The sequence below is a fragment of the Pezoporus wallicus genome, unplaced genomic scaffold (assembly GCF_028554395.1).
Source record: "Pezoporus wallicus isolate ANWC-B61680 ecotype Strahan unplaced genomic scaffold, APGP_CSIRO_Pwel_v1 contig_8047, whole genome shotgun sequence".
Lineage (NCBI taxonomy): Eukaryota > Metazoa > Chordata > Aves > Psittaciformes > Psittacidae > Pezoporus > Pezoporus wallicus.
Genome location: NW_026639548.1, coordinates 1212145 through 1237770, shown reverse-complemented (window position 1 = coordinate 1237770; position 25626 = coordinate 1212145). Strand labels below are relative to the sequence as shown.

The 25626-nt window shown below is 37.6% G+C and overlaps 1 protein-coding gene across 2 annotated transcripts; it reads left to right on the top strand.

Moving 5' to 3' along the window:
- Positions 1-23932, top strand: CHFR (checkpoint with forkhead and ring finger domains). Of its 2 annotated transcripts, none has more exons than XM_057414834.1 (18): positions 1-104; positions 571-715; positions 2913-3012; positions 9634-9743; positions 10671-10730; positions 10884-11096; positions 12057-12272; positions 12872-13028; positions 13308-13462; positions 14014-14176; positions 15066-15208; positions 15639-15758; positions 16018-16101; positions 16844-16914; positions 17875-17962; positions 18124-18231; positions 19318-19390; positions 21544-23932. In XM_057414834.1, the coding sequence occupies exons 2-18, from the start codon at positions 583-585 to the stop codon at positions 21584-21586; spliced, it is 2037 nt and encodes a 678-aa protein (XP_057270817.1). In that variant the 5' UTR covers positions 1-104; positions 571-582; the 3' UTR covers positions 21587-23932. The 2 variants fall into 2 exon arrangements, with proteins under 2 accessions (XP_057270817.1, XP_057270816.1); XM_057414833.1 differs by having other exon boundaries at positions 68-221.
- The last annotated feature ends 1694 nt before the right edge of the window (positions 23933-25626 follow it).

Here is a 25626-nt window from a genome sequence, read left to right as displayed (position 1 = left end):
GGCCGCCGCGCGCCGCCTCCAATGGCAGGGCTGGCCCTGCCCAGCCAGGATCAGCTGATGGTGGCAATGTCTGTTGACAGGAGCCGCCTCGGCCGCGGGACTGGGTGTAAGGGCTGGCGCCGAGGGGAGGGGGCGCCGGGCTCGAGGGGCGGGCGGAGGCGGCCGGGGAGTGCGTGTGGGGGCGCGGCACCCCCTGCCCTCCCCTCGCCGCCCTGAGAGAAGTGAGAGGGGGCGAGGAAGGGAAGGGGGAGGCCGATCCCCCTCAGGCGGGGAGCGGCCCTGTGGGGTGGGGGTTCGAAGGGAGAGGGGTGGTCTGGCTGCGGGGGGCCGAGTGGCCTAGGGGGAGGGCTTTCCTACGGCACACAAAAGGCAGCGGGCAGGGCCGGGCCGGGCCGGGGGAGCCCGCGGGGGTGTGAAGGGCTGCGGGACTGTGGCGCTGAGGGCCCGGCCCCCGGCAGAGGCAGGGGGAGGGGGCTGCGGTGAGGCTGCCGGCCCCGAGCGAGCCCTCTCCCCCCAGCCCGGGTGCTGTGTGACGGTGGGGTTTGGGTTCGCTTTGTTTGTTTTTGTCAGATGTGAATCCAAATGGAGCACTCGGAAGGAGGCGAGCAGAGCCAGCAGCAGCAGCCCTGGGGGAAGCTGATCCGGCTGGGTGCTGATGAGGCAGAGCCGCACGTCTTGCTGCTGAAAAGAGAATGGACAATTGGTCGGAAGAAAGGTGGGACAGGGACACGCTGGTTAGGGCGGTGTTCGGGGGACAGCAGAGACCTCCCCCCTGGCCTTTAAAACATCAGAAGGATTGAAACTAGAGGGGTTTGGTGCTTTCAGCTGTTGGAGGTGCTTGTCAGGCTGTCTCTTATTCCTCATTTACCTCTTGGCTCTGTGTGAAGACAAAAGTTTTACGCTGACCTTTTCATTTCACCGACTTGTGACGTGTGCACGCTTAAATGCAAGTGTGCCTTCTAGTTTGTCTGTGACAGTCTGTACAGATAAGAAACAGCGATTGTTGATTCAGAAGAGTTTCTGGGTATCAGTCCTGTTTACGTTCTCATTTTGCTTCTGTGGTTAAAATAAATTGGAACTGCAATGCAAAATGCTTGTGCTTCACAGAAAGGAAAACGCCCACATAAAAGCCCTTAATTCTTCAGGCCATGTGAAGACTGCCAACAAGTACTGAAAGTTTCTCTGAGAGGGAATGCTAAAGCTTTATTCCCAGAGTCCAGGGCTTTTACTATTTGCCTGTATTTTAATGTATTTCATGCTTACTGTATTTAAAACAGTCATTGCAGTGTTTTGATTTTTTTACTCTGCCCTGACAGATTTTTTTCAGTTTCCTGTTCATCAGTTCAAGCTATTTGACTGACCAGTCACATTTGTATAGTGTTGAACAAACACTAGATGCTGTAGCTGTATGAGAAATACAGATAATTTCTCACACATTATTACCTATTATTTCCTAATAATTGTAGAAAAAATGTTTTGCATATTCACATTTGGAAAGGTATGTTTAGTTTGCTTATCATTATCTAAGCTGTAGGTAAATTCTTCAAATTGAGGTGTAGTTAAGGGTTGTCTTGCAGGAAGAAGATAGATTTTTACATGTTCTATTGATTCCATAACTGTTTGCTAATGGATTAATGAGTGGTTACAAGGATACCAACCTTGGGGTCATAAATACTGTTTAGAAAATCTTCAGGAGCATCACAAATGCTTGTTGAGAGCTCTTTGCCCTTCCTGCTCCCATGTGAAAGTCTAAATAAGTCTGTAGAATAGAACAGAAATGTTGGCATGTTCCTTAACAAAATTTAGTCTGCTCGCTTTCAGTGGGCTTCCTAGCATCACAGGTTGTGTGGCAGCAGTTAACTCTGTAGTTGTTGACCGTTCCTTGAATACTAGGAGTAGAGAAATGATAAACTGTCATCAGCATGTGTAGTGTTTTCCTTCTGGATACATTCTTGCAGGCTGAGATGAAGTGTACCCACAGTGTGAATAGATGGAAGTGAATCATGTTTTGTTAATTGTAGCTTTTGTGTAAGCAAGTACTTTGAGTCATTTGTGCAAGAGGTTGGTGGAGATTCTTGAGCATTGCCTTGAATAGGCAAATAAGTGAAGTGGAAATACTAGATTTTAAATTGAGTGGTACTTGAAATGAGTACCATGAGTTTGCAGTAGTCCTGCAAGGAGCAGGAAGTTGGACTCAATGATCCTTATGGATCTTTCCAACTCAAGATATTCTATGATTCTAGATTCATTCAGAGCCCTGGAGTTACAGGTAGGAAGGTTTCTGTCAGGTCAACATTGTCATCGCACTTCTGCATCTCTAAATCTTAGTCCTGGATTTTTAATCTCCCTTCGGCTTTATTAATATAATCTTGCTGTCAACAGTTTTTAAAAACAAACAAAAGAAAATTGTATTTATAAAATTTATATATAAATTGTATTTATCAGCTGTTGGTTCCAGGTACTTTCGTACAATATGCGTACCAGAATGAAGCAGAAATTAAATCCAATGAAACAGTCTTAAACTGATGTAGAAAAGAAGCTGACTGCTCTGTGTTGTATGTCTCTAGAATTGAACATTTCAAATATGTGTGAATTTATCCCTGTTCCACTTTAGAACAAAGTAATTGTGACTTGATTTCCATCTGTAAGGGCTAGCACTGGTGAGAAAAGGGAACTAAACCATCTTGAAATGGTTGCAATAAGCCTATATCACCTGGGGCTATCTCACTGCTTATATTTATGTATCACATATTACACTGTGTTGCTCCCTATATGCCTATATGCAGTAGAAGTTTTGAACTATTGCAGATGTATATGAGTCAGTTTGCTGTGCATTTATAGCTGTGTAGAATGCTAATCTGTCTGTGTAATGTGTATTTTTAAGCACACTGGAAAATCTGGTTTTTTTTAAGGTTGTGACTTATCTTTTCCTGGCAACAAGTTGGTGTCTGGAGATCACTGTAAAATTGTAGTGGATGAAGAATCTGGTCAAGTGTCATTGGAAGATACAAGGTTGGTTCTTCTGTGAACTTCTGCTCTTATTTTCTTTTTAGTCTTTGCAGTAAAATCTTGTGTATTGGTCGAGACATCAACAGTAAATCCTTCTCTTTTTTGGTTTTTATTTTTTTCCCTACTTTTACATCTAGGTTTGGGGTGGTTTTTTTGTTCTTTCTAAATATATTTTTCTTTACAGAGGAATTCATAGTCTACTGGATGAAAAATACTGTTGATGTAATAGTTCAGTAGCATATTTCTTTAGACTTGTAGACAAAAAATGATGCCAGCATTCTTAAAAACTCTAAGCATGAGCGTGCCTCATCTCAGGTTTTTGTGTAGGGAAGAAGACACCTGAAGTGAGGATCTCAAAGCATAAAATAAATGTGGAGTAAAAATATGTCCTTGTTATACATCTTTCTGGTATTCAAAATATCTGTAGTCTATATAGCGTAAGTACTGTAGCACTCTAGCAGTTGTGGTGGGCATGTCAGATGAAGATTAGAACCTGTTCAATCTAATTTAATAATAAATGATGTTTGCTGGATTTCTACTATTGATATTTCAGGTTGGTTTCTTTTGTTCAACCAGAACGATTATTTTCTTTTCTGGGTGTTTCTGTGTTAAGTTAGGGGTGTGAGAACTAAAGCCCTTAACATAGAAAGATATAAGGACATACTTCACTGGAACTACTGTTAAAAAGCTAAGCTAATTTAGTGAAACTGCTTTTAGTATATAACATCAATTACATATTTCTTCACATACTGAATTTCAGTGAACTTGCTATACCGGTGAGACTATTCCCTGTAGCATTCTAAGGCTATTGTGGGAGTACAAACAGCATTGCAGGGGTTGTGGGTGGTTTCCAATGACTTTTAGCTTGTTTTCTATTTTTCTTTATAAAATTTGAGATAGAAGTTTGTATGGAAGCATATTTCTTAGGAGGATAACTTTCAAATTTTTCAAATGTTCATCTGCTTTATTTTTGACAGGATTTTTTTATCTAAGATTGCCAGAAGCTTCTGGTTTATTACTTTTCAAGAACTCTGTGACATTTTAAAATGCTTCTGTAAACCACATTCTTTTTCTGCCAGGTTATTGCAGTCAGTAAAGAAACAATACTTTCTGCCAGCTCCCCCCATTTTTCATGCCTGGAAGGTATTTTACCCAGAGATGAAGAAGATTTCAAAAATATATTGATGTACATACATAAAGAGGAAATTCTCACTTTTGAGGTTTTTAAGGGTATCATGCTGAATTCCTGTTCCAACCTACCAGAATGCATTTAAATGTATTGTAATGCTAGGTCAGGGTTAGTATCCAGGACCTGCTGAGCTTTTGACAAAAAGCCCTTCGAGAACCTTTGAACTTGCCTGGTTGAATGGCATATGCATTTGGGGAGGCACTGGCAGAATTTACGAGCTTTAGTTGATGGTTTTCTTTCAGCAGAGTTTTTGATCCTTTTCTGTCTCTTGATCAATTAATAGCGATGTTGATATTAAAAGGAGTCTTTTTCAGGGTGAGGAGCTCGCTTCTAGGTATTTACATGGGCAATGCACTTCTTTGTATTTTATTTCCTCAAGTAAAACGGAACATACCGAATCATTCAAGTTGGAAGAGTTCATATACTTAGTTCAAAATATCAAAGATGGGCCATCACTGGATTTGGACAAGGTTGTTTAGGCTTTCCCTAGTCAGGCCTTGAAAACCTCCAAGCACAGAGATTTTGGAGGCTTTCAGGGTCCTTATTGCAGACCTTAATTATCCTCACAGTGATTTTTTTTTTTTTTTTTTTCTTTCCATCCATTTGAATCTTCCTTATTTCAGTTTATGACCTTTATCACCTCAGTAAAGAGCTTGCCTCTGTCTTCTTGGTAATATTCGCATAGGCACTGGAAAGGCTGCTGTGAGGTCAGTGGCTCACCAAGCCACCTTCTCCCAGGCAAAAACAACCCTAGTTCCCCAAGCACCTTGGGTCACAGGTCTTGTGCTCCTGACCTCTGGTCATGTCAGTGGCTATCTGCTGGATTTGCTCAAGTTTATTAATCTCCCTTGTACTAGGTAGCCCCAAAGTAGATGTAATGTTTTAGATGTGCACTACTGAGTTCCAAGTAAAGAGGAATAATAATCACTTGAGTTTCTGACTACACCCCTGTTAATGCAGCCAAGTGTGCTGTAGGCCTTCATCACTGCTAGGGCATGCTGCTGACTTAAGCTTAGGCATAAGTCCAAGGTGTATGATCTTATGCTTAGTCATAAAATCCATCAAAACCCCTTGCTGATTGGTCTCTAGCCTGTACTGTTGCAGGTGGTTATTCCATTCCAGGTGCAGGACTTACGGTTTTTCCTTATTCAATGGTACGATGTTCCTGTCAGCCCGTTCCATTAGCCTTCCTGAGTGCCTCTGAATGGCAGCCCAGCTCTGCCCCTCCTTTGATATCCACAAGCTTGATGAGGATGTATTTCTTCTCCACTTCTTGGCTGTAGCTAGAGAAATTAGCCAAGTCCCTGGATAGATCCCTTCTGTACTCTCTGAAGCTGTGAGATGGAATGCTAAGTTTTAGGGAAAGGTGTCAGGCCTAGCTAGGATGTCTAGGAAATGCCTTGTAATTGTCATTCTCTAATGTTATCCCAAATGTCAAGATATTTCTAAATAACAAATTGGGTCATGTTTGCCTAACACGGCAGTCTCAGAGCATAGCTGTGAATTGAAGCTTGAGAAACCATCCCTAGTTTCAGTTGCATGTAGCTGGTAGAATTGTTTTAGATGAATGTCATGATAATACAAACTAAAGAAACTGTGAATGATGCAGAAACATTACTGTGTTTTTTTCTTTTGTAGTTGTTACACCACCCCCTTCCCCTGAGGCAGAAGGTGCAGGCAGCAGAAAAGTAGCAAAACTAAATTAAAGTTAATTTTCTATCTGATAGATTCATGAAAAGGTGGGGCTTATTACAATGGTAAACGAAAGGCTGCACCTATGGAGTACTACCAGGTAGCTGCTTATGCATGTTAGGCTTCTGTGTATCTAACAAAAAGGAGTAAGATCCTTTAATGTGTTCTGCTTGCCTATGAGTTGGTATGAAATGTGGCTACCATTTGCTGAATTAAAAGACTAAATGGGTTGATGTGACTACTTGCATAAGGCAGCTCTCCTGGGTCTTCCAATTATTTGTGCCAAATATCAGATGAGCTCCAAAAAAATCAGGCAGGCTGAAATAAGAAGATATTTGAATGTTTGATTTGGCAATACAGATGCCCAGAGTCCCAGGAAAATACTGCAGAGTTAGCTTTTTCTTCTCTGAAGTGGAAAATAGTTTGGAAGCATTGCTGCGGTTAAGCTCAGTTTTTTTCTGGTGAAGAGGAATGCATTGAAGGAGGCAACTAGTGTCAGGACAGTTGAATTGAATGGACTTTGTTTCTGCATTGTAGCTAAACCAAAGAATATAGTCAAATACAGGTAGACAGCCAACACTGGTTTTTATCTCCCTAGTAGCATAATGAGTTCTTGGATCTACTTTGGAAAGAATTACCATGAATTTGCAGGTGAAAGAAAATGTGTAGAGAACTCAAAATTATTGAGTAAATAGAAGCTTGGGAGTAACAAAAGCCAAGAGTTAGCAAATAGTACAATAAAAGATTCAGACTCGCCCTTTTTTGGGGGGTGTGTTTCTGCTTTATTTTCCAAACCATGCACTAGTTGATTTATACTGCTTGAAAGAAAACAGATCATATAAGCTCACTTAACTCAGTTGAGGCAGTAATTGGCTTTCCCTAAGTAAAAGTGATTATGAGGTTCTCTGTTTTGAAAAAGAAAGAGGCCTCCTCTTGTCTTCTGGGATTTTCTTTTTTTTTTTTAAGGATTCTTAGTACCAAGTGGTGTTTCAGAGCAGGAAACTATACAAGGCTGATACTCATGTGGCAGGCAAGTAGATACTCCTTTCTGTGGGTAAATTGGAAGCTCGTCTTCACTTGGTGCTGGTGTCCTTTCTGCAACTCAATTCTCCTCACCCTATCAGTCAAAACTATTTCTGTGAACATTAAAAGAATGGAGAATGACACAGAAGAGGATTCTGTAGGGATTCTAGAAGAAGGGATTCTATAACTTAATAAGAGTTCAAAACTCATTTCAGTTTACAGTATGTTCAGGATAACACGCATTTAAATAGCAAATAACTATTAAAACTATTAACCCAGAAGCTTTACTGTAAATTGTATTTCTTCCTGGATGGATCTTAGTTATTACTAAGAATGGAATTTTTTCTCCAAAGGATACCAGAGGATCTTACAACGCACACATCATTCACATATGTTAAGAGTAGGTGTGTTCCGAGTGAGATGTAGGTGTTCACATCAGTTTGTAGCTGTTCACATCAGTTCTGCCTAACAGTTGGGATTGGGAAGTGAAGGCAATGTATGATTCATTAATCAAACTGTAGTGTCATCAACTACATTGAAATTGAGTCAAGGCCTGACTTTTTTCTTCCATTCTTTAGAAATTGTGACCTTTCATGACATTGTTTCACAACTCAGTCTATATTTGATAGTACTGTTTTTTTTTTTCTCCATGTCAACACTTGGCATGGCCAGTTGATATTAATTCAGGTTAAGTCCTAATGAATAGCCGTCATATTTGGGATTCTCATTGTACTTTCTGCTTATTTTATGGGGACCTTTCTTTAATTTGAAACATCAGAAGAATGTACAAATGTCATAATTATCATGTTTTCCAAGAATACCTCACTAGAGTTGTTGTCCCTCATAACCGTCTTGGAACTTGCCAGTCATGACAGAGCAGCTTCATAAAATGCACTGTTGTGACATTTTTTTCCCTATGTTAACTGACATATTAGGAGTAGGAATTGCTAAGGCTCAGTAAAAGACAGCTCTTGTTACCTGAGTTTAGCTGTTTTATTACCAAAGAAGATCTAAACGACAGCAAATGGGAGATGCATGTTACATTTTGCCTTCTGGAAAACTAAGGAGGTCAAATTCATTTTTTCCTAGTTTTGTTAAAGGATCTCAGAGACATTTTAGGGATTGTTGTAAACTTTTCTCTTTCTTTGACAATTGAAAGAGGTGTGATTTTTGCTTTGACATAATCTTTTTCATATATTAAGTTAAAAATTAGTATAGTTTCTAACAGACTAAATTTTTTTTCTTAATTTCCTTAATTGCTGAACTTTGCTTTCTTTTAGTGATGTGTCTCTTCTGCTGGCTCTTTAGCACTTCTGTCTTTCACGCTATTCAACATCTGCATGACTGATGTAAAAAGACAGGCTTAAAATAGCTTTCTTGCTTAGAAGAGAAACTTGAAGATTCCTTAATAGAGCACATGTCAGTGTGACCCAAAGATGATGTTGTTTGTTTCTTGATGTTTAAAATGGCTTTTTTTTCTTTGTTATTTATGTTCGATTAGTTGATTCAACCGTGTAGATAATAAAAGCAGTTCCAGAGGTAAGAGCAAGAGCTGCTATTTTGATCTTGCAAGACTTGCAGTTGTGATTCAAAAGGACTGCTTTTCCTTTTGCCTTTTGCCTTTGTGTCCAAAGAGGTCCAAATTTCTAGTTTTCTTTCTGTGTTTCTGTTACTAAACAACAAGAGATTTTCCAGGTCTCTCTTAAAAGAAAAATAGTGAGAAGGGAAAGTGCTGATTTCTAAATAACAGTCTCTCTGTTCTAGAGAGGAGCTGGCCTGTTTGAGAAGTCTGTGTTCTGGGCACAAGTGGTGGCCTCCAGAAGGTGGCAGCAGAGATTTGTTGTTGTTTCGTGCAGCAGCTCGTTCTGCTGGGGGGAAGTTGGTTTTCTGTTCGTTTGTATTTGGTACTAATTGCTGAGATTTTGAATGACAGAAGTCTGAAATTATAGAATGCTGTAGTCCTGAAAGAGGCTTATTGCAACTGAGTTGGAATTATTCAGAACTTTAAAGCTTGACTTGGTTATAAAACACTAATAGCTTGTGTATAAAACATCACCCATAGTGAAGGAGATACCTCTGTTAATCAGAAATGCAGTCTCCTCTTTCCCAATTTAATTTCTTCCACGACTCTTGAAGTTCTTGTCGAAATAATGTATTCCAACTCATTTGTTCATTATGTGTAACTGTTTTTCCACCTTATTAACTTCTCACATACGAGGTGCAAACAATCTAAATAGCCTCAGAATTTTAAGTTCCTTACTATTTTAAGCAAGAGGGGAGAAAAATTAAGGCAGTGTGGCATCCCTGACTGCACAGGTAAAGTTCCTTTGCAGAATGTCCTAGGAGATTCCCAGTTTTAACTGGAAAACAACCTAAAACTTGTTGAAAAGAACTCCTGTTATGCTTTCCTGTTTTATACTTAAAGGGTTGGGATTATTGTACAGAAACAATCATCTAATTGTTTTGAGATATTGGCCAAATGTCTAGGATCTTTTATCTGTTTGTTTGTCAGCTACCATCTCTTTACCAGTAGCTGCAAATGAGCTTTGAAGTCCTTTCTGTCGTTGAGAGCAACTTTTTGTTTCTGGGCTTTTCATCCTAGCTCACATTTTGCTTTTTGAGAGCCTGTAGTTTTTCTTCATTAAAAATATCTTGTGTTTTCCTTTCCTAGGTAGTTATGAAAACATTTATGCTAAGTTATCTTTTCTTTCTCTTTATAGTACTAATGGAACAGTCATTAATAAGCTGAAAGTGGTTAAGAAGCAGACATACCCTTTACAGACTGGAGATGTGATCTATGTTGTTTACAGAAAAAATGAGCCAGAGAACAGTAAGTAAATGATATTTTGGAAATGGCACACTTAGTGTTTGTTTTGGTTTTGGTTTTTTGAGTAATGAGAAAAAAGAAATACCAGTACAAATAAAACAGAATTACTCAATTTTAAGGCAAATAATTTGCTACTGTTTAAAAACAACTCTCTCTACAAGAGGTCATGGATGTGCCAGTTTTTACAGAGACAAGTCTGAGCAACTGTCTGCAATTGAAATGTGCCTAGAAGTAGTTTTGGAAGAACTAATGCGTGGAATGGTAACTAATGAGGTCCTGATCATATGCCCAATGCTTCTTTTCAAAGTCAAATTGCTGGGGTAGTTAGTGATACTTTATATCTCATATTAAAGCAGCTTTGGGCACCAGAAGGAAAGGCTGCAAAAGCTTTTTGTTCTGTATTGGGTTTTTTTTAGTTGGTTGTTGTTTTTTCCTTTGAAGAGGAAAGGAAAAATGGGGGCAGGTGGGCATAGCCCTATAGTGAAAGTAGAATTAGTAAACCTGGAAAAATATTTATGTGGTCTTAAAGAAGAATCATCCCTCTCATGCCTATAATTATTCCAGAAATTCTTTTTAGGATGATGTAATGGAAATAACATAATTAGGTTAAAAAAATAAATTAATGAGGGTCCTTCCCCAGAGGTTTTTCAATAAGCCTAGCTATTGTTGGGCAGAAAATAATGTTCTTTCACATGTTAACTGAATAGAAGTCAGGGACCAACATTTAGGTGTAAGTGCTCAGTTTTTGCAATGGAACAAAATTAATAAAAGATTTCATGAATGATCAGTGTTGTCGCTTGTCTTAAAGATGTTCATCAGTGATTTGGGAAATGAGAACTCTTGAGGCAGCAGAATTTTCATTGGTTATGTGATATTAAGGTTAGTGAATTTTTGTTTAAAGATTCTGATCAGTATTTTTTAAACTTTCAGATGTTGCTTATCTGTATGAATCCTTAAACACAAAACATGAGGCGACTCAAGAACCAGTAGGTAAGGAAAAGTAATTCAAGATCCATGAAGAGGAGCTATGCTCCAATGACTGATGTCCCTTCTTGAGAGAGTTTGATTCCTCGGAATTTTGAAGCCGTGCTGTGGTGACTGTCACACAGATCTTTTTCTTTCCTTTCCCCTTTCCAACTGTAGAAGTTAATATAGAAAACCAATGCCATGTGACCAAAGATACCTCAAATACAGGAAGAAGTAATGATGAGACCCAAATTACCTCATCACCATCAGCTACTCAGTCTTGCTATGAGGAACCACAGCCATCTACTTCTACATCTAACCTCTTTAATGCTTCTTCTACCTCTCTTAATGAGTTTGCATCTGTTCAACAGGATAATCCTTCTACATCTGGTAAGGACTGTGTCAAGTATTTAAAGTTTGATATCCCATCAACTGTAACTCCAGTTTTGAATTTTAACAGATTAATCTCTGGCCTATCTGGCTCTTTAGCATTTGCTTTTTAAAGTTCTAGTGAAAATACTAGCTGGATATGTGCATTTTAACTTTCTGTGAGTAGGCAGTGGATGAGTAAGGCAATTGAGAGAATTCGTTATGCTCAGAGGGGCAGAAAATGCATGTTAACCCAAACTGTTCTATCTTTATGATTTTGTAGCGGAGCACTTTTGAAAATTAAGAGGTCTTTGTGGCTCATATAACAAATTAAGTAAATATGAGTGCTTGTGCTCATGCAGTCATTCTGAGAAACTAACCCAATTGTCACTGTTACTGCTGGTAGTCACCAGTCCCCTCTCCTTTGCTTAGAGCTCTAGTGCCAAAATATACCAAAGGGATCCCTAGTCTAGTATCTTGTATTATGTTGGTGCGTGGAATACCAGAGTGCTGCACAATGCTTGAAATAGAACTGAAGCAAGAACAGCTCTAGAAAATGGCGTTTGTCAACAGTTCATTGGGACTTTTATAACATGCTCCTATGAAAAAAAGCTTTGTCCTCTGCTGTGATCCTGACCTGTTAGGTATGATCAAAATGGCATAAATCTTCTGCCTGGCATCTTCGTTGGGAAGACCTAGCATGGATAATAGTCTTATGAATAAATACAATTTAAAAAGGAATGGGTGTTTTAAGTAGGGCTACAAAACTAGTAGCTTGTTTTCCCCTAGGTCTTTCAATTAGTGAGATTGGCTCAGGATGCATTTAGAGTAGTTACACAGACACAGCTTTTTTTGCTCCATATTTTCCTGTTCAGATGTTTGGATCGATGTGTGTGCATCATCAGTGTCTGAGTACCTTTTGGTTTTTCATGTCACAAATATGTATGCAACTACATTCGTGTTTCTGGTTTTGTTTTGCAGGATCACAGTCCTCAGTTTTCACTTCTGTGCCTGCTTTCCCCATGGTAGAATCAGTGTGTCTAAGAGCACTGCATGACGAAGATAAAAAGCTTGATATGAATACTGAAACTTCTGCAATCACTTCGGAAATCACTGACAAAGAAAAAGCAGATTCAGATTCTCAAAGAACAGGGGAGGAGGAAGGTTTGGAACCTGCTAAGAAGAAACTAAAAGGAGGCTAGTATATTACTAGTATTGCGCAGCCTACCCTGTACTCATTTGTTTTAATGCTATTGTTGAAAGTTAGGTTAAAAAACTTAATCAGGAACTTAAAGCTATGTCCATTTTTCATAGAAGCCCAATGAAATTAACAGAAGCATCAGGATCTGTGCTTATTTTTCTTTATTAATGTGAAATACATTCAAAATGCACACATACCAAACCTAGAAGGTTTTGAAAGTTTATGTTGGTAGGGCCTGAGTAACTTTTTTCCTCCTCACAATGTTACTTTATGTTTTGATATTAAATAAGAAAAGCAAAATTCCCCTCTCATTCCGTGTCTGCAGCCCTTTCACTCCCCATCCTGAATTGAGTCAGGTCAGCTATCATCAGCCCTTCTTCAGTTTGTGTTTTGTTTCTTACTGACTTGATTTTTGGGCCAGTAAAAGTAATATCTGCAGTAGCAGAAGCAATTATGTGCAAAGCAAGAACCTTTAGTAGGACCACTTCCAGTGAGCAGGGAATCTCTGTACATCTTTCAGGTCTCTTTTTAACACTTAAATAAAAATAAATTTAAAAAAGCTTCCTACATACTGTGGAATCTTCTGTCTTTGTAGATGAAGATACTTGTCCAAATCTTTCCCCAGCAGCTCCAAATGAATGTATAATTAAAATTGGCTCTGAAGATGCAAAAACATCAAATGTGAAACCAGATAAGATGGAAGAAACGTTAACGTGCATTATCTGCCAAGAACTGCTGCATGACTGTGTGAGGTATGTATGATTGACAAAAGCTGTAATCATGTGGTAATAAAATAAGTGGTGACAACTGTTTGAGGAGGCCAGGCTACTTAGGGGTTTTCACAAGCCCTTCTGAGTCCTCTTCCTTCCCATGCATCCAAACTGTATAGTCAGTGCTAATCTTCTGGGTTTTTTTTTTTCAGTTGTGTTTTGGTTTGGGGTGTTTTTTTGACTGTTATGAATGTATCTGAAAAAAAAAAAGATTTGTGTTTTGACTGTTTCTTTCATTGTTTTCATGATTGTGTTTTCCAGCTTGCAGCCTTGTATGCATACTTTTTGTGCTGCCTGCTACTCAGGATGGATGGAAAGATCATCTCTCTGTCCAACTTGTCGTTGTCCGGTAGAACGTATTTGTAAAAATCACATATTGAACAACTTGGTTGAAGCTTATCTGATTCAGCATCCAGGCAAGTTGAAGTGTGTGTAGCACACATGAGCTGTGTAACTGATTTATGCACAAATTTTTACTAATAAATTTCTGTGTATGCTTTATTATTCTGCTGTTTTCTCTGATATGGCTGTAAGAAAAAAAGTGCATTTAACATGACACATTATTTCAAATACTGGGTGAGAATTGACAGGTGATTTAATACTATAATGGAGTAAGTGAAGAATTCTGAATTTTATTTTGGTACTTAAGAAGGATATCGGTTTTTTCAAATAGAGCACACTGACTGATGAGGCTGCCTGAACTCAGATACTTCTGAAAAATGTACTTGAATATGGATTTAATTAACTTTGATCATGACCTCTTGAAAACAAAATCTTAAGTTGCCTGCCTCATATTACTCTTAGGTTAACAGAGAGGGGGAATTTAGCTTCTGTAACTTGGTTATTCAAAAGTAAGTTTTATGGAAATGAAAACACAGTAATTGCAACTACGTTAATGAAGTAAAATGGAAATAAGGGATCTGATGTGTTCTTTTCTCTTGAAATTTGTACTTGGTTCTCATGCCAGATAAATGTCGTAATGAAGATGATGTACGTAGCATGGATGCTAGAAACAAAATTACTCAAGACATGTTACAACCTAAGGTGCGGAGATCTTTTTCAGATGAGGAAGGAAGTTCTGAAGATTTATTGGAATTGTCAGATGTAGATAGTGAATCTTCAGATATCAGGTATGTGTATTTAAGTTGTGCACTGGCTCAGATTTACTTACATTTGAATGCACAAACCCACAAACTGAGCTAGTTTCACAAATGCTGTTATTTCTGGTAGTGGTTCCATGATCATTGCCAGAATGAATCTTACTTTTGTTTTCAGCTAAGTTCATTCTTACCAGTAGTTATCTGGGCAATTCTATAGGCCATCTTACCGAACCTTAAACAGTCAACACAAAGTAATTCAATTTAGAACTTACTACAAGTGCAGCAAGATTCAGTTTATGGCCAACAGTTCTATGCTGACTTGTACAACAGCTTCATGTGAGATACATGAAATTACCTTTTCCAATTATGAATTGGCTGTTGCTTTAGAGAAAACAGGTTTCTTACTAAGATCTTGTGAGGAGATAAAGCAGTCTCTGTGAGTGCAGCTGCAATGATTATGCTTTCTTACGTGTTTAAAATGCTGCTTTCACCAGGTGAATGGTACTGAAGCAGCTGACGCCTGACCTAGGGATTCCCAGACACCAAAATATCTTCTCTTTATCTTCAACAGCAAACATTTTTTGCTGTATCTCTGGAGGGGAGTAGAAGAACTCTTCATGTAGATAATTATTCCAGCTTTGTTCCTCTTTTTTCTTGTTCATCTCACTTCCAGTCATATCACTTTTTTTTTCTTTTTTACTATTTGGAGAATACTACAAAACACAAAGTTTGTGTCTTTTACAACTTTACAATTACACGGCTGTGACGTACTGAGTTACGTAAACTTCCATATGTTACTGGATGAAGAAATTCCAAATTTAAACTTTGAAAGTAGGACCAACCTTGTCTAGCGTAGGGATATGAGTTATATTTGCATTTGTTGGGTGTGATTTCCTATGAGCCTATTTTATTCTTTCAGTCAACCATATATAGTGTGCAGACAGTGCCCAGGGTATCGAAGACACTCTGTTCCAACACTGCCTGGCGCTGGCCAAGAGACAGAAGCAGGAGGAATGCAAGCACTGGGAGATGCGCCATCTACGTCTGCTAACTTCCCTGCAGGTTGGAAGGAACCATTAAAGATAATCTAGTCCAACTCCCCAGAACTAAGCAATGAACTAAGTTGTAACAATAAACTAAATTGTGAACTAAGCAAGCTCACTCTTACAGTACTGCAAGAGTAACACCACTTCACATAGGTGTCTTTGTAAATATAATGAGATTTGACCCTGGCTTTTCTGGGGTTGTCCAAAATAGATTGCTGATCATTGGTATTCTTAAACTGTTTTACATATTGAAATATTTTACACCCCTGTGTAGTTTAGAAGTCTGAATGCCATTCCATTTTGCTGCTCTTTCATGGAATCTTTCTAAAAATTATATTGCTTGCCTTTACTTTCAGATTTTTGATGTGGCTGATACCAAGATTCTTAGCCCAGATTGCTATTGTGTCCTTTTTTCAGTCTGTCCTTTCTGTTTTAAACTCATCTAGCTGTCCAGGAGTACGTGTGTCCTGCTCAAGGAAGTCATGTAATATGCACCTGCTGCTTTCAGCCAATGCCTGATAGAAGAGCAGAGCGTGAACAGAATCCTCATGTTGCTCCTCAGCAATGTGTGTACTTTTTTTTATTATTATTATAATTTTGGCTATAGAACGAAATCCTTATTTTTCATTAAAGAATACTCTTCAAAGTAGATTTATTTGAATGTTCTTTATCTGGACTCTTGTACTGACAGCATGAAAGAATCTTCCTTTGAAAACTTACTGTATACGATGTATTTTAAATGAGAAAGCTGTACTTTTTCAGCCATGTTTATGAGGGCTGTTGTGTTCAGATCCTTACATGGGGGTTTTCTTTGTTATTTGACAGGTACAGTTTGTCTTCAACCCTTCTGTCACTTATACTGGGGCTGCACTCGGATGGCATGTTTTGGCTGTTTGGCACCATTCTGTGGTATTGTGAAGTAATCTATTTCTTATGAGTGTGCTCACTTTGAAATAATGTCTGTCTTGAGCTTTAGGTAATTTAAGAAACTTAATAGATTAGTTTGAAGCACAAATGTGCAAAGGCTGTGTCCTCACGTTACAAACATGAAAAAAAATTATTGAGTGGTATGTGTCTTAAGTTTGAGAGGATTTAACTTCTTTTCTTCATACCGTATTGGGCTTGAAAACTACATTTGAGGAGCACAGTGCTTTCCAGTATAAAAATAATCATGGTGCATTTCACCCTAGTAAGAGAATTGTACAAATCAGTGCAAGAGCACCGAACATCTGATGTTAACTGATCAGAAAAGAACCGTCTGCTGTTAAACATGCAGCCTTCTGAAACTCAATTTTTTAAACATTTTCTAAAAATAATTTAGAACAGTTGAAATTCCTTGGCTGCAGTTTGAAGCTAATAGAATATGCCTTAATAGCACTGTTAATTTGTGCCGCTTAGTAGTAGTGTTTGTGGGCTGAAGGTGAAAATGTAAAATCTCAGTGTCTTCTTCTTGCCTTTGGAAGTGATATATCACATGCTCTAGCATATGCTGAATGCAGTCATTTACTTGGTGCTCACATAAATCTGTGCACATAATTTCAGGAAAAAAAAAACCTTCTGTGCACATTATTTCAGGAAAAACTTCAGAAAAATGGGGGGTAGGAGACATTGGGGGAAGAAATAGTAACTTTTTTCTTCTTGTTTTGATTAGAAATAAATCTTGGTGATAAGTGTTTAGATGGAGTCCTAAATAATAACCACTACGAGTCAGATATCCTAAAGGTATGTTTAAAAATCATTATCTTTGTTCATCATACATAAATGTACAAATTTTAAGATGTATTCACTCACGAATTTTTAGTTATATGTTGCCTAACAGTTACAGTGGCAGCATTGTCACTTGCAGCACCTAATTCTAAAAGGCAAATTTAATGAGCCCCAAATGATCAGCTGGACCAAAGTTACTGTGTCTGGATAGGAAGTACTTTGGGGTGATAATTTGGGTCTTTCAGTCTGTGAAGAGGGCATTGTATTCTAAAGATGCATTCCATTTAGCCTGAGTTCTTCTCATACCACCCAAATTAACAGCAACAATAACAAAATCACTTTCATGCAATCCTGATGCATGACTTCCCTGATGTGTATGTCTGACAGGTGCCAAGAAGGCAGAAATTCTAAATATAATTTTGGAATGTGAGTTTAAATGACTGATACACTGTAGAATTCAGATATGGTTGGTTGTTAAATCATAAAAGAATTTTATTTGTGTGAAGCATTTGTTAGGGAAGCCAGTTTTGACAGTCTAAAATTAAACATCCAAAATACTAATTGAGGGAAAAAATAATTCACTGAAAATACTCCAGGAAAATAAGGCTTGTTAAATATTTTGTCCCAGACAAGTTGAGTTTCATGCTAGGTTGCATAGAAAATGTTTTGCCTGTACAAAACCAAGAGTTACCTAAATTAGGTAAATTGGATAAAATCTTGATTTAAGGTATATGACAGTGTGGCTGAAGTGAATCTATTTGCATTCATTTGGCAAAAGTGGGGATCTTCTGAAGAAGAGAGATTGAATGGAAGGGTTTGTTGGTGATCCAAAAGTATCACACTAATGAAGTTTGAAGATATTTACTTGTAACCATCATCAACCCATGTTGAAAAACCTAGTTACAGATTCAGAAATATTTGAGAGTAAATGGCTTGGTCACTCCTTAATTCACACACTTCAATTGCTCTTTTCAGGATTACCTGGCATCCAGGGGTTTGACGTGGAAAAATATGTTAAATGAAAGTCTCTTAGCTCTTCAAAGAGGAGTTTTTATGTTGTCAGGTGTGTTATCTTCATTTTTGTACATGTTTTTTTCTTTGTCAGTAATACTACGAAGAGGTTTTAAGTTCTGTGTACATAACCAATGCCATCATGGCATTTTCACTAAATCTGTTTTTTCAGGCCTTACACTGACATTATGTACAAATTGGGTTTCTCCTCAGATTACAGAATTACTGGGAACACAGTGCTTTGCTACTGTTGTGGCCTTCGCAGCTTTCGAGAACTTGCCTACCAGTACAGGCAGAATATTCCTGTTGCTGAATTGCCAGGTGGGGATCTCTTTGCTTAGTAATGGGGAAAAGTAATTTAAAGTCTGTTTTATCCTTGTATCCTTGGTGTTTTAGCACCTTTGTGTAGCCCAGTACAAATTTCTCTGCAGGGCTAGTATCTTATGCTGATTGTTTACTTGTCAGCTGCTAAGTTTGCATATTGTTATTGTCAGACTCCCTAATGGAACCTTTTCTTTCAGTAGGATTTCTCATCAGTAGGATAAAGGTATCTATATAGTGAAAAGAGGAATTCAGTAAAATCCACAATATAGTCAACAGGAACTAGTTGCTGTAATTTAATTTATTTTCCTATTTAAATACATATAATTATGCGCCTCCAGAACAATTTCACATGTTATCAGCTCTCAACTAGAAACAAGAATGTTTTCATAAATTAATTCTAAATCTGCTCACATTTACAGTTTTAATATAAAATAGCATGCAAGCAACTGTGCCTCCTTCAGTCTTAAATCTGTTGGAAACAGAAGCTCTTCCAACAATCTGTTTTTAAATGTTACTCTTGTCCATGTAGTACCTTTGTTAGCAACAGCTTCCTTGTCTTTAACTGTTTAACTGTTGAGAGCTCTGCTTGTGTGCATAATGAGAGTCAGTCTACCTGCTTCTCCTTAGTACTGCTTTCCATTTTAATGTAACAGCCTTCTGGACAGTTGAGTTATAATGTATGTAGAAGTGGGGAAACCCCCAAAACTCTACCCAAATTAATAATTTTTTCTTTATTATGGAAATGTATCTAGACATATGCCCGGTGTCTTAAACTGTAAAGTTCATCTCTATTAAAATAAATGGTACCATTTCAGTTGACAGCACTGAGAACCAAATCCTTTCATCTTAAGTCTGCATGAGCCTAATATTCAGAATGAGTTTTTTTGTCCTTCATTAAGTGCTTGCTTTGTTTCTAGAAAGGTGAACCAGTATAGTTCACAATTGTTTCTTGCCAATCATGTCTTGTTTCTCTACAAAGTCTGCTCTGATGAGTAACTACAATTAGCAATGTCTTAATAATCTACATCACCTTATTTAATGACTTATGTAATAAATGTAGCATTTCATTTGCTCTTTTTGTAGTGACTGTCACATCACGTCCTGATTGCTATTGGGGACGCAATTGTCGAACTCAGGTCAAAGCACATCATGCCATGTAAGTCTGATAATTCAGAAAGTGGTTCTTGGGTTTGTTTCATTTGTAAAAAAAAAAACAAACAAACAATAACAGCAAAAAAAACCAAAGCTTTAAAATGCCAGAAGCTGCATGAGTAACACCATTGTAGCATAAGCAAAATTGGGCCAACTTTGGGTTGGGGTTGTTTTTGTCATTTTTAACATAACTTTGAAACAACCCCTTCGCACATGTCAGAAGGGCACCGCTATCACTTTTAAGTTGATATAACCCATTGCTGACACTTCTGGAGTCTTTTCCGCCCACAACTCCCCCTTCATTCCCATTCTTCTCCCGCTGAAGCAGCTTCTCATTTGCTTGTGACTGGGTGCTTCTTAAAAGCACTGTACATACAATAATTAGCCTGGTGTGATTTCCATTTGAAACTATGAGAGACTCTTCTAGTAAAGTGCAACGTACCTTGGAGGGGTAAATTGGTGGGAATAATTTGCAACAAGAAAAGCAAGAGAAGTTTGGAACATGTAACATTAGGAACCTGGTGTGGCTCAGCAGTTCCTGGTTTTGAAGGATTTTCTAGGTTTTATGCTTCTGACCCAAGCAATCTGGTATATGGCAAAGCTGAAACACTGAGCCTGAAAAGAGATTAACCCTTTGCTTTTCATGTGGTTTAGTACATCTAGGGGACATGTACTTCTAGTATCTGATCATTCATGACAAATGTCTATCCAAAATAAATCGAGGTCCTTGATTAAAAAAACCACAGCCACTGGTAACCAGTGTGTTTTAATTCTTATGAAAAGATGCACATGTGCTACCACAAGTATTAGAGACTTGGAAAACAAAACAAGTATTATCTACCTACTTCTAGAGAGGGTAGAAAAATCTTAGCTGCTTTATGAATAGTTCTGTAAATTCTCAGTGCATTTTAAGATAAAGGAGCTGTTAACCCTTGTTGAGAAACCGCTTTAATGAATAGTATATTCTGCAGTATCTTTCTAACGCTGCAGTGAGTATACATACTTAACATACTTCCTTTAATATTGCAGGTACTATGGGTTGAAAATAAATAGTGTGTATAGCTCAGGCAAGCAGATCATAAGAAGGAGTTGTAAAATATTCATTCTCAGCCTCTTACAAAGTCAGAGGTTTTACCAAATACCTTTCAAAAATAATTTGGGATTTAAGTTGCAGATGTAATTCAAACTGCCACTGTTACATATAACTTCACATTAGAAGACTGTCTGTGTTCCCAGAGGTTATGTTTTGAAATGTTAGAGTTAATTCATTATCAAAGTACTCACCACTTGTCTTTCTTCATATTGTGGTGAATGATTCCATCTACAGCAGAAATGACTCAGGTTTTCTTCCTATTTTTTCTTTCTTTCAAGCACTAGCTGTTCCTAGAACTCACTGGCTGCTACTCATAGTTCCTAAAATCCATGAAAGCAAACAATCCTGTTGTACCATTCGTTTCTAGAGATACTCAATTACCTTTTTTTTTTTTTAAATGAACTAAAATGTTGTACTACATAATGGTTATATAAGCAACGTTTCTTTCTAATATTTTATCTAAACCAACAAGGGGGAGAAAATTCATGGTCTCTTTTGCATCATCTCTTCCACACATATGTATATACACACTCAACACGCCAACTCCTGTTTTAGTTATGTATCAGGGGATGCATAATCCAAGTAAGAGAAAAATAAAGAATGAATAGTGAGATGTTTCTAAGCCAGTGAAAGAACATGTTTATGTTGAAATGGATTACTGGCCTGGTTAGTTCTGGGGCCTAGTGACTTGTGTAATGCTGTCTACTGAAAATTACTGATGTCTCACAGGGCAAAATTAATTCACTGATTCCTGGTTTAATTGCCTCCTGGTTTTGAAGTATGCAGAAGTATAGAGGAATGCTTTTAATAACAGGTTTTCTGTGTGTCTAATATATTTAACAGGGGGTTAGGCAGGAGAGATGTTGAAAATCCTGTTACAGATGTCATGATAGTAGAGTACAATTTAAACAGGTTCTGGAGGACAGGTGTGTTAGTGTGTAAATGTTCTGCTTTAAACTGTTTAACATTTAAAATACTCTGAAAGAGACTGACTCATTTTTCTTGTTGGCTTCTGAGAACTTTGTTGCATTTTAATACTTACTTTTTTTTTTTCTTTCTCCTAGGAAATTCAACCACATTTGTGAACAAACACGATTCAAGAATTGAATACTGAATACTTGTAGTCTGTAGAGAAGGGACAAAACCCTGTTACACTGCTTGTACAGTTTAAGGTTTCAGGGGACCTTCTCAGTTCCCCCATAGCAGGGCAACAATAACTTTTGCATCAGGTAATCTGGTGTGAACTTTTTCATTTGTAGAATTTTACAGCTGTACATGAATAAGGTAGATTTGGGGTTTTTTACAAGAAAGTCCAGCAAGCATTGCATTCCATCCTCATGGATACAGTGTCACTGTATCACTTCAGTGAAGAACACAAACAGAAATCACACACGCACAAAAACCAGCCATATCTTGGGACAACCTAAGAATAAGGAGTGTATTTGCACTACTTGTGAAGAAACTAAGAAAATTCCTTAGAGTTAAAATAGAAATGTTTTGTAAAAGTATCTGATGGATATTTCAAGAGCCATTAATATTTAAGAAGGAAATTGTGAGTGTATATTTGTAACTGCATTTTGCGGTAGTCTGATACTTTGTCACTACCCATTGCATTTGTGCTAGAAACCACGTTAATATTCACTTTAAAAGAATATTCATCTGTTAAACAGCTGTTTCAGCTTGAAGCCTCTACCATATGTGCAGTGTTACAGTGGAAGTAGTACAGGGGTTTTTTTTCTTAGTTTAGTCATACTGATGTTTTTATTCATATTAAATTACAAAAAATTGCACAAAAATTTGAAAATCACATTTAAAGTTGGGGTAATACTTGAAGCAGAACAGACTTCTGCTAATATTCCTTCTGTAATGTTTTGTATCAGAAGACCAAACAGTGCTTTTGATGTAGATCAGCCAGTAGGACACACTGGTTCTTTTTATTTCTTTTATGTTTGATACCATATGCTAAATATGTACCTCTGCCATGCAGCTGTTCTCTAGCATGCATACACTGGTGAAAATGTAGAGAAAGTTATAGTTTAAAACAGAATATAGCAGCTTTACTGGAAGGAACAATCTTACAAAAAAGAATTCAGCTTGGACAAATTGTAGCAATATGGTGGCATTTCTGGATGGGGATGATGAAGGGGAACACTGGTGTCACTGACAGTAAAAAAAAAAAAAAAAGTAGATTTTATTGCCATGCCTCTACAGAGCTCATTCAGGAGATGTCCCAAGCATCATTTAAATTAAAAATCCCAACCCACCACACCCCAAATTGATCTGTTTCATCATAACCTGTTAGTAATGGTGACAAACGCAACTGGGACCAACATTTTTTATCATATATAGAAGCGTGAACAGAACGAGAAGAAAGCATACAAAGTTACCTCTGTAGATACCATGTTGTTTTTAAGTATGCCTTATTTTATGAGCAGGATTTATACTTTAATGTTAAAAAGTGTACACACAAAATCTTCTGATAGAATGGAGCACAAATGATGCAGCACCTCGTGTCTACTGGTTGCAGTGGATTAAACAAGTATTTCCAGTAATGCACATCTTTATATGAATGATAATTAGAATGATGTATTTCTGTTTAGATTTTTATTTTTCAAAATAGCTGTCGCAAGGATGGGTCTGTTGACCATGCCTGTATGCTATTAAAAATACACTTTGGTGTGGACTTCTCTTCCTAATCTCTGGGCATTTTCTCCTGTGAGTAGGATTGAAATTGGATCTGGAATAATACTTGAAACTTCTTTTAACAACAGCAGTGTGTTTCTGTCTTTTAGTATTATTAACAATGTTCTGTGGCTTCTGTATTTGTATTTTATGTTTAGATTTTTTTTTTTTTTTAATGCTTACTGTATCTTCTCAGGACAACCATTCTCGGCTGGTTTTGATCTCTTTTTCATCTCTGGCTGTGCATGTAGCAAAATGAGTGCAGTTGTGGAGATCAAGCCTTTGCACATTATATGCAGAAATGTGCTTCATGTTTTCATTCACCACTTTCCACACCCCAGATGGGCTTTCAGCACAGACTTGCCACTGTGCTAGTGTTCAAGCCTCTTGTGCTGAAGTTCTTCTGTTGGTCAAGAATAACATGTCTACAGTACTATGTACAACCTCTCTTGCACTTACTCAAGTTGTGTTTGTATAGGGATGTATTGTGTGACTTGGAGAAAAAAAAATTGGGGAAAAACCCCAAGCAAACAACAAAACTCATGTGCTTAACAGCTAAACTACCTGTGCAGTAGAGGTTCTTCAATTCCTTTTTTAAACCCCTCTTCCTTTTCCCTGTTACAGATAATTAATCTGCCTTTCTATGCATATAGGGTTGCGGTAGTGCAATGGAATGAAGGGATCTTTTTGTCATTTATATTGTACCAGGAGGAGATGAGAAATTAACTTGCAGAGGTGAATAAATCCTGATCTTTATATGCTCTTAAGTAAGTAAGAGTATCTGTCATGGGTATTACATACTCTATACATTAGACCTTTTTAAATGTATGGTTACCAGGTGATAGTTAATGTGCTAAATGTATGAACTATGCTTGGCGTAATTGTTTAAATACTGTAAAGGTGCAGCATATTTTTAACCTGTCTAAAGCACATCCCCACCTCCTTTATAAGAGATATTTGGAAGCTGAGCATGAAATGTGGTAGAATAGATGTTACGGAAACCAAGGTGATTATGGTAGGGGTTGACGTAGTGGTAATCAAGGTGTATAGTCTCTGTCTTTGAGGAAGTTCTTTTATAAAGAAGGTGGAGAGTAGTTCTTCCAGTTCTCTTTTGTGATTTTTTTTTTTTTTTTTTCCTGAACCAAGAAGTTATTAATTAAAAAAAAAAGATACTGAAGTTGTCTGTTTCTGTTTCTTCTGTGGCATATTCGCATCCCACAGAATGGAGGTATGCAACTCTTGCTGATTGCTTTGTCAAGATATTAGGTACTTGAATGCTGAGATTTTACAACTAATAATCATCCTTGCACTTGTACTGACTGAAAATGACATGAGTTCTTGTGTCATTCCAAGAAATTCTCTCAAACTTTCTTAAAAGTGTCAGAGGATATCACAGAGGATCATCAGTATCTCTACAGTTTTTATAATGGATAAGTGTAAAACTATTAAATAGATTTCGGTTTTGTCAATGAGATGGCTTCAAGATGCTAGTATATGAAAAAGTTTCCTACTTTTGAAAAGTGGATACTATTTTAGTTTCTCGCAATACCATAAACACTGAAGTGACAAGCATTATACCACTACTGATTTAACAGCGGGCTACAGAAAGTGATTGTCGTATTGAGCTCATCTTTAGAATGATCTGAATTGCATAAATGCTAAGATTTCAAATGGCTTCTGTTAAGAGAACTTTTTCTGAATAGAACTTTTCCCTTGCAGAGTAAATAGGACTTGTCTGCGCCCTGTTCTGAGATGAAAGACAGTGATGCCAGAGTCATTAAGCTTCAAATTGCAGTTTAGTATCCCAGGATTTCTGTGCTGCCACCATTCCCATACTTGAAGCTGGATATCCTTTAATGCGGTAGCTAATCTGTATCACTGTTCTCAGTTAAACCAGTTATCATTTGTTCTTCAGACTAAATTTAATAGAAGTTCAAACTCAGGTTAAGTAGTGTGAAAGTGAAGATGCTGTGTTGTTCTATATGTCATAAAGACAAGCTGATAAGACCTTAAAACTTATCATGGTTTTGGCTTGCCCTGCACTTACATTGGAAGGTTTAAGTATTCTAAATTCCATTATGTCAAACAATGACTTGTAACTAACTTAGTTTGAGGAAGCTGCGGATTTTGGATTTATCTCCTATCAAGTGGCCAGTTCTGGCACAGCATAAGCTCTTTCAAGCACTTCCTGCATAAAGAATGGGGAAATTTGGTACAATTATTGTGAGGAAGACAATGCAATATATGGCATTATGCAGCTGACCATATACTAATTTCAAAAGTGAGTGTTAATCTGAAAGCCCTCAGTGCATCTCAAGTATTTGAATCAGCAACTGTGTAGGATATTTTTTTTTAAGCTCTGCTACTGTTTTCTTTTAATAGAAAAATCCTAGTATTTGTCACTCAAAGATAAATCATTCTGCAAACAAAATACATCCATTTTGTATCAATTTCTAGTCTTCAGT